Source organism: Cottoperca gobio, chromosome 12 (assembly GCF_900634415.1).
Source record: "Cottoperca gobio chromosome 12, fCotGob3.1, whole genome shotgun sequence".
Classification (NCBI taxonomy): Eukaryota; Metazoa; Chordata; class Actinopteri; order Perciformes; family Bovichtidae; genus Cottoperca; species Cottoperca gobio.
The window spans coordinates 11,850,797-11,863,232 of record NC_041366.1 but is presented as its reverse complement, the minus strand read 5'-3'; the positions used below and the strand labels follow the sequence as shown (position 1 = coordinate 11,863,232).

At 39.5% G+C, this 12,436-nt stretch overlaps 1 protein-coding gene across 1 annotated transcript; it reads left to right on the top strand.

The window, feature by feature from the left end:
• Positions 1-5,949: 5,949 nt before the first annotated feature.
• On the top strand, positions 5,950-11,963 carry ccdc80l2 (coiled-coil domain containing 80 like 2). Its single transcript, XM_029444451.1, has 11 exons — positions 5,950-6,013; positions 6,734-6,907; positions 7,035-7,186; positions 7,436-7,759; positions 7,954-8,194; positions 8,352-8,508; positions 9,398-9,534; positions 9,992-10,143; positions 10,304-10,407; positions 10,975-11,055; positions 11,185-11,963. Exons 1-11 carry the CDS (start codon positions 5,981-5,983, stop codon positions 11,484-11,486), a joined length of 1,857 nt encoding a protein of 618 aa, XP_029300311.1. The 5' UTR covers positions 5,950-5,980; the 3' UTR covers positions 11,487-11,963.
• Positions 11,964-12,436: the final 473 nt, after the last annotated feature.

Genomic DNA, 12,436 nt, shown 5'->3' with positions numbered 1-12,436 from the left:
CTGGGAAAGAGACAGGTGAGAGATAAGGGCACCAGCAGAAGGAGGGGAGGGGAGGGGGTTATGGGTAAATACCATGAGGATGAAAGTGTGTGAAATAAAGAGGAAACAATATCTGTTAGTGTCAATATCTCTATCCATTATTATCAGCTTTTAACTAAATTGGACACTCACATTTGAAAAAGAATGTACTACAAGTTGTGCCCTCAAGTACTAAAGCAATATGTCCTACCCTTTTACCTTGAAGATCAAACGCACACATATGACCTACGTTTTTGAAACGGGTCACACAGTCCCCTATATGCATTTGCTCCAAATCCAACACATATTCTGGCTGTTTGAGCCACATTATGAATCTGTCCAAGGTGTTTGACCTCATATAGGCATGTGTAGTCCCATTTTCAAAGACATATTCTTTCAATTGTAGCCCACTGAATGACTCAGTAAACAGCGTGACGAACAAAATGTTTACTTAAAAAAAAAAAAAGGGGAGATAATGGAACTGGGATAGACTTGGCTGGTGTAGTAGGGTTTAAACTGGAACTGACTGGCTATACAATCCACAGAGTGCACATAGTAAAAGGGACCGTTTTAGGTAAAAAGGTCAAAACAGACATTGATTATTACAACTGAAAACAATGAACACCACTCCTCATTAGTGCTGAAACTACAGAGGAAGACATGTATCAAGATTTTGTTTTGCCAATTTGCCATTTCCAGCATATCTAAAAATGGAATTTTGTTGCTTTTCTCTCTCTCTCTCTCTCTCTCTCTCTCTCTATCTATATCTATCTATCTATCTATCTATCTATCTATCTATCTATATATATATATATATATATATAAAATTGGATATTTTTGGGCTTTAAATTAGGAACTTGAAACGCCTTTTTTGACATGTTTAAGAAAGATTGTCAGTTGCAGCCCCAGTAGCTATTTTCCACTTTGCAAACTATCACAAAAGGCAGAATAAACTGTTAGGGTCATTGCAAAAACTATGTTGTGAACCAATTGTGTCCCACTTAATGCCCCTAGTGGCGCCTTTGTGGCAGAACTGACCTACTTGGTAGACTTCAATGTAGTTGATTCAAAGGATCAATATAGAGTATAATGACATTTAGTCCATAGTATACAATCAAAGTGCAAAGGATACAGTCGGTCTAGTCTGTAAGCATTTTAAAAATAGGTTGTCAATTATGAAATATTTGGATTTGTCATTTAGTCCTTCAGAAAAAAGCAAAAATGAGTCCAAGTTGACTTCTTAAAATGACTTATGTTGTCTAACCACCAATCCAAAACCCAAACATATTAAATGAACCTTCATGGAAAACAAAGAAAGGAGGCCAAATGTTCCCTTTTTGAAATTGAACCAGGGAACGTTTCGCTTGATAAATGGTCTGAACGATTTACCAGTTATCACAAATATAATGAACAATTTTAAAAAGGGATTATTTAAAACAAGCTGTTTGTAGAACAGACAGGTTTCACACTATTGACAGCTTGGTGTGTTGTGAGAGTATATCATGTCATAAAGAAATGAAGCTACCACGTCATCAAAAAGTATCACAGTCTTAATAAAATGTGAATCACACAGTTGCAGTCAACATGTTGCTAACACTATAACGTTAGCTCATAATAAAAGAGGATGAACGCAGCATTATATTGCAAACGTTAGTTGCCTGAATGTACCGGATTAAACCCGGTTGGGGGCTTGAACTGCTCTCATAATCCTGATTTGCGGCATCATTTAATGATGTGTATGACACAATAAGACACCAATAAATCAGAGTCTAACAACTTAGTCATCCTATTGTGTCATCCACAGAACCCAAAGCGTCAAAACTGGTGGATTAAATGTGTTTTTGGTGCTCAATAGTTTCTGTGACCCACAGATAAACATGATTATTATCCTGCCAGCTGCTGCCTGCCACTTGTCTCCTTTTGTCTGCAAAACATAGCTGTGACTGAAAGCTAACTTAAGCTAGCTAGCGCTTTAGCCCGTCAGCTAATACACATCTGTCTCGTGCATAAAGGCGACGTAAGACTCAAAAGGCCCCGTACAGACACACAGAAATGCAAAAAGAAACAAATGCACGGTGAAAAGTGACAGTGAGACTGGTTAGCGGCAGGCAACCCGACTGACCTTTGCAAATAGTCCTGGTCTGTGCAGCGCAGGGGAACTCTCCGTCGACCCGGAAGATGTCTGGTGAAAGCGGCCGATACCGGAGTATTATTGGATCATAAGAAATTATGAGGCGTCAGGTGACTTTTGACGTGTTGACATTGACGAGGCATGACAAAACCATATAGATATATATATATCTATATATATATATATAGATATGGTACACACTTAGTAAAAATTAACTCAACATTTTATCAATTGAAAGCACCATCAAGTTTCATATGTTGTATTATGATCCCTAACATTAACAGTTAAGGCTTGATTTAGGCACATATTTTGTTTAAAACTCTTTGTCGGAAGCTTTATTCACAAGTATATTTCTAAATAGACAAACCATGCAAATACATATGCATTGATACATTAATTAACCAATGAGCCGATATACGTGTATTCTACTATATCATAAATGGCGTCCCAAAATGTATCGAAGATGCAACTCTGTGTAGTTCCACTGAGTAGCGCTCTTTAACCATTTGAAATCCACCATTGCACTGTGGGATAAAACATTCAAATCCATTTGGTGAATCATTATGTTTTATTAGGAATCATTTTCCTTCAAAACTAAACTTGACTAATAAAAATGTAATCGCTTGTGGACTTGTGGGAAATTCAGCATCCTTCCACATTTTGAGCAATGCCACAGTTGTTCAAACATGTGGTGCAAGTCTTACATTTCTCCACTAAGGGGTGCTTTTACACTTCAGCATTTTACATCGTGTCATGGATTAATTTTCTTTAATTTTTGTTTATTTTTCAGTTTCATTGCTGCTGAAAAGGAAAATCTGATAATCTGCTAAAACTAAATACAGTAATTATTAATTAAGTAGAATTACATTGTTGTTTCAGGTTTTGGGCAGCATGTTTATGGATGCTTGATAACTTCCATGATACATATTGACATATGATATAAGATCATTGACGTGGAGGTGGACATGTGTACAGACACATGGAAGGTAGTTGGCTTCCTTTTAACTTTTAAAATCTTTAATCTTTGCTCATGGGAACAGGAGTATCAACTCTGTTCTTCAGAATATTCACTCTGCACCAGCACATCCCTTCACTTACAGTGCAATACATGGACTTTATACAGTGTGTGTGTGTATATATATATATATATATATATATATATATAGACTCTCGCTCACACATATACTGGTCATCTGGTTCTCTTTAACAGGCTCAGAGTGGAATGCATTGTTGCTACGTCTGGTTCTTATTTCAGTGTTTCACCCTAAAGACGGCTCTTCTAATGGCATTGGCTTTACTTGAGTGTCTTTGCTTTTTTCATTTTCTATATTCTCCCTTGATTTCTTCTTGCTCAGTGAAATTAAAGCTGTAAATTTAATCAACACGTGTACTTGTGAGGTCAGGGAGCAGGTGGAAGAACATTTCTGATCGTAACGCCCTTCATTGTTTTCGGTCATTTCAAAGTGTGTAACGCTACCTGTCGCTGTATCTCGCTCTGTTTAGTAGATGCTAATGACACATCACTAGTTGCATATCCATTCTCTATTCTAAAAAAACCTGTCTCCTCTTTCTCTTTTAGGTCATATGGGTTTTCCATGTCATTATTTTGAGAAACAAGGATAGAATCAAGAACTTTTGCAATTGTCAAATAATGTGGATTGACTGTTGAATGTTGGATGATTGTACATCAAAGGCCATCAAAATGTGGAATTATGGTGACTGACCCTGGCCTTACATTAAAAAGGAGTAAAAAATAGGATCTTGGATCAATCCCATTCCCATATGAGTCGTATTAGGACCCACTCATCTCACACAAACTTAATATATTTCTGTTTTTTGCTTCAGGTTTGGGCACTGAGATGCTTAGATTGTTCCCTTCGTTGCAGAATTTTTCTATATATAATAACAGATTTCTTTTTGTAGACCTATAAATCCCCGCATTTTGGACATTTAAGTGTCTAAAAAGGCTATACATAAGATAGTCAAGTTTATGGTCACAGGTTTGTGGAGCCTTGTGGTCTTATGCTAACATCAGGGACAATTTTAGGTTTGATTCCTGGTGGGAATTGATAGTCTATTAAGTGATAGATTACTAGTTCCAGGCTTTTGTTTAATGTGGTAAATATTTTAGTTGATGGAGCTTTTAATGGCGCAGCATTGGGAGGGATGAATACCCTTTTACTGGCAGAGAGTCTTAAGGGTTAACTCGCCTGTGGGCACGTTTGCCGGAGATTAACAACTTTGAACTGGGGTGAACTTTTCTAGACAGCAGAGTCTATTGGCCTGTCTGGGTCATTTATTGTCACAGCCATTACACACGTTGAACAAATGGCTTTAAACTGAACTGCTATTACTCTAATCTCCCACTTTTACTACATCATTCAGTCAACACTCCGGTTTTCTTACTGTTTTTACCTTCTACATGTGTGAGGCAACCTGCAATAGTCTGTCAGTCTCTGATAGATAGTGACACATGTCAAAATAAAAAACTGTCAAATATGATCAATCTTCACTAGGTGTTATAATGCAAGAGTTATTGGATTTTACAGGGATATTGTCTCTTCACTTACCCCACTCTAGAGATGTCAGGAGTCAGGATCAGCCTCACAGCAGCACCCCTGAAGCAGATGCGCATTCACTCTCTTGATCAAAGACTCAGTTGGGCAGTTGCCCCCACACCTACTATCCTACAATGTATGCAACAATGTATGTGTGCATGTAAGTGACTGTTTTTTATTGACTAATGAACAACAAAACAGTCAGCTGTGGGACAAATCAGCACCACACACGCGTGTGTGTGTGTGTGTGTGTGTGTGTGTGTGTGTGTGTGTGTGTGTGTGTGTGTGTGTGTGTGAGAGAGAGAGACATACACAGAGAGAGAGAGAGAGAGAGAGAGAGAGAGAGAGAGAGAGAGAGAGAGAGAGAGAGAGAGAGAGAGAGAGAGAAAATAAGGAAAAAAATGCTTTGAAGTCCCAGAAAAAAACAGGAGTTTCCTGTTAACGATCCTAGGGTGTAATGTGAACCAGGAGTGTGTGTGTGTGTGTGTGTGTGAGAGGGAAGTCTCCCCAGTCAGTCTCTCTCGGCTGGTGAGAGGGGTTAACTTCAGTGCAGTCCTTTTACCTTTGAGATTCATGTCAGATTTGATGCACCAGTTTTTTTAAGGATACAGAACTCTTCAGCCTTTAATGGGGTTTTGAATTTGGATTCAACATATGGATTTTGCAGTTTTGTGACTGAAGATCTTAAGCTTTTACACTCTTAAATCATTTTTAAACAGCTGGCGAATCTGTCTTCTTTGTTTCAGATGCAACACTGCTGTTTACGATCTAGAACAAATTTATTTTTTAACCAGAGGATTTAAGAGTCGCTAACCAGTTCCAGCTGATTAACAAACCAACCACTCAATCGTGTAAGTAAGGATGTTTCATTTCTATAAGTCACACTGGCCTCTGCTGTTGTTTGCTGCTCTATGGAGCCTCAGCTACCCAAGTTTGCTCACCGCCTGGCCGGGCATCAGTCGCAGCAAGCCCAAGGATCAGCTGGACATTAATGTGAGGGACTGGGGAGACTATTCAGACCTCCCTCCGGGGATGGAGCAGGGGTTAGGGTTGGACGAAGAACATGGAGACAACAGAGGAGTTGGAGAGTCCTCATCAAGCCTGGCTCCGGAGCTGGATTTCCTGGCGGACTTTGCAGGCAAGACAAATGAACTTATCAGCTGATGTATCTACTTGTCTGTTTTCCTACTTACCTCCACCCCCTTTCTCCCATCCAGGTAAAAAGCGACTGTGGGTGATAACAGCCCCATCACACAATGACCACTACCTTCGTATGATGGAGAAACAGCTCGAAGACATGGAGCAGGTACTAAACTGATTTATATTCTCTTCCGATAAAACCTTTAGAGATAGAAAAATATCACAAAGGATTTTCACTAAAAAACATCCCCCTTTTACACAAGCTCTGAGAGACCAGTGAGAACCATTTCTAGGTCTTATCTTAATTGTTTTAATCTCTTGGCTTTGTGACTTAAGAACCGGTGGAAGAAAAAAAGGTTTTGCCAGGATAATCTCTCTCAATTCCTTAGTTGTCACCTGTAAAAACAGGTGGAACAAACAGTTTGTTTTGGTCAGGATCATTGAACTGCTTGTTGTTGTTGTAATACTCATTTCGTCCACAAGAGGCTGAAGTGCACCACAACTTATGTGTTTAGAGTGCATGGAGAAATTAAAAGTCATCTGGAAGAAAACGTAAATGCTTTGACTCTATTTAGATCATGGGGTAGTTTTCACAGATGGAAAAAGAAAAGTAACCAATGAAAATGATGATGGCAAAGCTTCTGTTCCACCTGTTTCACAGATGAACTTTGTTTTAAGGAATTTATGAATATCATTCTGGCAAAACCTTTTTTTTTTTACCTGTTAAGTCATAAACACAAGAGTGAAAATCCTGTAGATCAGACTTAGACAATGGATGGCCAGAATATTTTTCTCACTTGCCTCGCAGGGCTTCCGTACCCTTTCAATCTCTTCTGTAATTCCTTTTTTTTATTCTTTCTGTTGCGTCTCTCCCGGTCTCTCTCAGAAAGGGCTGAACTGCCGTCTTGCAGAAAGAGACACATTCATCATCACCATCATTCAGAATGCCATGATGGAAGGTCGAATCCAGAAAACAACTTTCCAAGGAGACGCCACAGTGGAGAGCCTGGACCCTGACACTGTTAGCAAACTGCTGCACTACATGGATCTCACCAGCCAGGTAACCAAGATATAAACAGACATTTCAAGTCTTTCTTTTAATAAAACTTTTACTGAAATTGTCTGTTTCTCCTTTGTGGGTACTTCCAACTTGACTTATAGTTTTCATACTGTACCAATGGTTTCAGGAGCAAGGCTTCACCATGCTGGTTCTGAAGAAGAACCTTCGGGTCAGTGAGCGCTTCCCTTATCCGGTCCGTGTTGAGGCGGTTTTGGAGCTCATTGATCAGTTCCCAGTGAGGAAGCTGGAGAAGATGACCAGAAAAGGATCCAACTTGAGGTTCCATTATTCTACCATTCCCTGTATTAACAGAGAACGGAGGCAATATTTCACAAGTTAATTCGGTCCACTTTATATTTAAAGTGGTGCTTTTTCTGGGAACAATTACAGTTTGTAGGAGTGGTTGAAGCCCTGATGGAAAGGATGTGTGTCATATTCACCGTGAAAGACGTTAATGTGTCATTTTGGTTGAAGTTTTGGAGGAAATATCTACACAAATGGCAAATGTTGTTGTTTTCTTTTACTCAGGTGTAAAACCAGTAAAAAGAAGGTTGTGATGAAAAGAAAAAAGATGAAGAAGAAGATGGTACTGAGCCCTCAGAGGCGAGGAAATGTGACTTCCATTGTGGCTTTACAAAGAAAACCTTCCGTGGACAAAAAAGCTGCCCTGAAGAGTAAGATACAGGATATACTGAGCGGACGGTCGAGGTTTGTTATCCGTAAGGTGTCTGCTGTGGGGTCCACGAGGGGAAAGGACTCCAGCAGTGGTGGTCGGGCCACTTCTAATGTACAGCAAAGAGTGCAAAGCCCTCCATCTGCGCCAAATACCAACGAAGAAGTGAAGAAAAACAGGTGCTATCTTCATATTTATGGTCAATTATGATCAAACACAGTAGACATAAGAGTGTGGATGTTTGATTGATTACACTTAAACACTGCTTAGAATGTGTGTTCCCATGTGGTATGTCATGCCTCCTCATCTCTTTACACCAGGCAGTGGTAGTGCTGGATGAACATCAAAGTCATTTTTTTCTATTCTACTGCAGGCCTGACTCTGCTGTGGAAGAAGGGAGGAAAACACATGGCGGGAAAAACAATGAAGATAAAAAAGAGCAGAATGCAAAGGATGACACACATGAAAAGCAGAGCTCTAAGAAAAAGGGTAAAGGGAAAAAAGGAAAGAAAGGGAAAGGAAGAGGGAAAAAGTCCAACAGAGAGGCCAATGAGAATGATAAAACAGCCCTGAAGGAGTTTTTGGACCGTTTAAAGGGGTCAAGAAGGTTAATGGTGAGAACTTTCTCTTTTTGCATTTTGTTGTCTGCCTGTTTCTCCCTGTCTTTTATCTCTAATGCAAAACATTGGACTTTTAAGACATCTGGACCTGATCAACCATCCTATCATCCATTTAAAGTGATGCATCTTTGTGTGTGTTGTTCTGGAGTAGTTGATCTCAACGCCCAGCAGAGATGCAACACTGTACATCCAGCAGAAAGACGACAACGAGAAGCAACAATGTGACCTTGCTATTAGGAAGATCTCCGTGGTAACCGTTGTGGGAGAAGGAAGTGACGCCATGCTCACGCTGCAACACCACCAGCTCGGTAGGAGGTGTTTGTGTGTGCGTGTGAGTGTGAGTGTGAGTGTGTGTGTGTATATGATGTTGTTTGTTTGAATAATTTCATCTAAAACATTTGGTTAGGTTCTCTCTAGGAGTTCTGTTCTGGGAAATCTAGAGCAGATATTATCTATTTGTTTTTACATACACAAATACTGTCGGAATATTCTGAACCAAAAGAGGAACATGTTGTATATTTCAATAAGGCGTGATCAAAGGCAAATATGGTGATTCCATAGTTAAAGCAGCAGAGGTTTCATTAACTGTGAAGTAGTCTCAAACAGTGAATTTCCATACTCTTACTTTCTTACTTACTTTTTTGTAAGAACCAACTAGTCTTTTTCAAGCTTCTTCCTGTTTATTCATTTGTTATTGTGTTGTGGTGTGTTTAAATGCTGTATGAAGTACTTCCAAGAGTCAGCAGCTGAAAAAAAGCTGTGTTAATGGAAAACAAGAGTCTACAGCCAGGCAAGTGGCTCTGTGAGGTACTTAGGCACTAAAGCCACAGTGGAGCTTTGAGCTAACTTACAACATATCTTAGTTTAGCATGTTAGCATGCTAACTTTTGCTAAATTAGCAGTAAACACGTACTTAGTGCTTCGGCTGATGGGAATGTCGTTTGTTTTGTAGGAATTTGGTCATAAACCAAAGTTCTGAAAATCCCACAGAACAGCCATGTAATAAATACTTTCCTTGAAGGTTATAAGATTCAAACATTGTTCAGAGGTGGTGTTTCAGCTTTATGCTAGCTCTGAGTTATAGTTAATGTTGGTGTGGTTTGACTGGGTTGCATTACAGTACGGGTTCCCTGGTGTTTTCTCTGCTCTCTTTACGTCCATGCAAGCGCATTGATTCATGTATTTTGTGTGTTTCAGAGTCGGAGCCTCCACTCAGTGACCAATCAGAACATTTCTCAGATTCAGGCCTGATCTCTCTGTTGAGAGCAGAGCTCGGCCTGTCGTCCTCTGACCTTTTTTCCATGACCGTCACAGACTACGACATCAAGCCCAATGTAAGACAGTCTCTTCTGCATTTTGTATTTGGGTTTGATGAGCGTGCATTATCATTATTCAGCACAACCCTTGCTCATGATCACACCTGGAAGTCGTCTAGTTCACAGCTGCTCAGAGTGTCGAGAACAATATTCACCTCGTCTGCCAAGCGAGTGCAGGAGTCAAACAGGCAAAAGTTATTTTTAAACTACAAACCAAGCACCATCGTTTCTTTATTTGAGAAAATCCAAAAGAACCCAGCACCATTTAGTAAGAGATTTAAAAAAGAATTAATTGATTCTCTTTTTTTTTTATAATCCAGCTGTGACAGATGTGTTTGTACAATTATTTTAATTTAATTATTGCTGTCTTAGGCTGTCAGGATCCACTGAAATGCAATTCCATGTCATACAAATACACAAATACACAACTTGATGTTTTTTTTTGTTGCCTAATTAGCTTTTATTTTTCCCCTAGAGAGTCTTTGAGGCTCCTCCATCGGGTACTGCTCTGTTTGAGTACATTGACAACTTTCCCTCCAGGCGCTCAGAAAAAGAACAGGAAAGGAGGAGTCCTCCGTCCTGCCCCGGTGGCAAGCAAAAGCCTGGAACTGAGAATCTACTGCTCAGGTACTGCACTGTAATCCAGTGCTCATTATAATCTAATACTACAGAGAGACAAAAGGCATCTGGAGCCTCTTCAGAAATCATATAAGAGTGTTCTCACTGGGAATGTCCTTATTTAACGTGACCTAATTGTCATACAATACTGACTTGTACTTTTTGTTAGGTTTATGTCTAAGAGGAGACTGCTGCTCATTTCTGCTCCCTCTGAGGACGACTACTTCTTCCAACAGCAGCTCTCTGCTCTCAGAGGACAGAAGTGTCACCTGGGTCAGTAACACGCTACACTTACTGAACAATACACTGTCTGTATGCTCTGCACTTTCTGGTGCAATGAGGAAATGAGTAAGGTTTTCTCTGTGGACTTTAAACCAACACTTTGTTTGCCTAAGTGGGCAGAATTACATAATAAACTAATTTACAAAAAGGTCATAGAGGTAAATAAGTGTATTGCAATATTGTACTGTATTAGGCTGCCTGACACAGCTATTTGCAGAGGTGGACAGTAACAATGTACATTTACTCAGAGTACTGTGTTTAAGTATAATTTGAAGGTACTTTACTTGAGTATTTAAATTGCATTTGCCCTTTATACTTCTACTCCATAACATTTCACAGGGAAATATTCTAGGCTACTTTTTACTCCACCACATTTATTTGACAGATTTAGTTACTAGTTACTTTGCAGATTCAGATTGATACAATATATAATCAAAAAATAAACAATGTATTTTCAAAGATTAAATTAATAAACAGTATATATATATAATTCTGAAATGAGCCATTCTGCAAAAAATACTTTTGATGCTTTTGACTCATTTGTGGGTTTTTCCTCAGGCATTCGCCACTTTGCAATGCTGAAGCTGACTGGAACTGGAGACAAAGCCTCAGGAACTGTTGAGCTATTTCCCCTAAACGGTGGGTCGCAGTCATGCGGGGCAGAGATAGTGATGGAATTAACTCTTTTGGGACTCCCAAATTGAAATCCCCTTTAACTGTGTTTAGAAAGTGCACAACTTACTTTTAAACTCGTCTTTCTTCTTCCAGGTCGTAGTCAGAGTGAAGTTGAGCCGTTATCCCGTGACATGGTCAACAATCTGAGAGAACAGCTGAAGATCAGTAAGGACTATTTCAGCATGCTGGTTGTGGGGAAGGACAGTGATGTCAAGGCGTGGTTCCCATCACCCATGTGGTCCCTGGATAACATCTATGACGTAGTGGACTCCACGGAGCAGCGCCTCCAGGAGGAGAAGCTGCAGAAGAGACTGGGGATCCAGTGTCCTGAGGACAGAGGGGGAGACGCCAGCGAAGGGGGGCACTATCCCGGCTATGATGAAGACGGGGCGTAGGAGACGTACTTGGTCAGAGGAATGATGAGAAAGAAGGAGGAAGAAGAAAGATGAGACAGCAAATACATTGCACACACGTAAGCAAGCTAATAAACAAAAATCTCAAATTCCTCTTCAGGACTCACGGGTGCAGGACTCACATCTTCACCACATTAATAAAGCTGTATATTTTATGTTTGCAAGAAATACATTTAAAAAGCAGAGCACACAATATTGGAATGGTTTCATTCAAGAATTCTTAATGAAAACACATGTGCATCCTTCAACTGTTTGATTGTTTTTAGAAAATATGATGAAGGCCTTCGCTAATTACAGAAACAGCAAGAAAGTCCATCCAAGGTCGAGCAGATTGTGCTTTCTGGCAACACTTCTGTCCACTCTTTTTCAAACACTGTGTAAAGAATAAAAATGGAAAATCACTTGTGATGCTGAAATTGAAACTTTACTTAAATGAAACACATGTTATTTTCTTTAGAACCGGAGCTAAACATCTGTTTTTTAAAGAGCTGCAGTCTTCAGACACCACAGGGTCAAAAAAACAAAGAGTTATTGATGCTGGACACGTTACATGCTACAGGGCATTCTTTTATAACAGGTCTTTAAAATAAAAATAAGTATAATTTAACTTGTCTGCGAAGGCTTTCAGTGTAGAAAACAAAACAAAACTATAGTCCCTTACATTTCACTGTCCAACTAGGAAAACTTTTCTACATTTGTCTACAATTAGAACACATGACAGGTCTTCAACAAACACAAAAACATCATTTTATATAAAGGAGAGAGCGTTTCATTTCATATAGACAAAGTCAAGAGAACAGTGAATAGTCATGACATGGCAGCAATGTAAATATCTTAAATAAAAGCTTATTAAAATCATCCAGATGAGAAGATATGCAGACTCAGATGACTGGAAATGTATCTGTGTGAAAACACCACACATGCCTAAATGT

What these genes read in the sequence shown, in the direction of transcription:
- ccdc80l2 (XM_029444451.1), top strand. Translation starts at nt 5,981, where the DNA reads ATGATGGAGAAACAGCTCGAAGACATGGAGCAG. An exon ending in AGCTCGAAGACATGGAGCAG is followed by an intron (nt 6,014 to 6,733) that starts GTACTAAACTGA and finishes GGTCTCTCTCAG; the next exon opens with AAAGGGCTGAACTGCCGTCT. An exon ending in AGAAAAGGATCCAACTTGAG is followed by an intron (nt 7,187 to 7,435) that starts GTTCCATTATTC and finishes TCTTTTACTCAG; the next exon opens with GTGTAAAACCAGTAAAAAGA.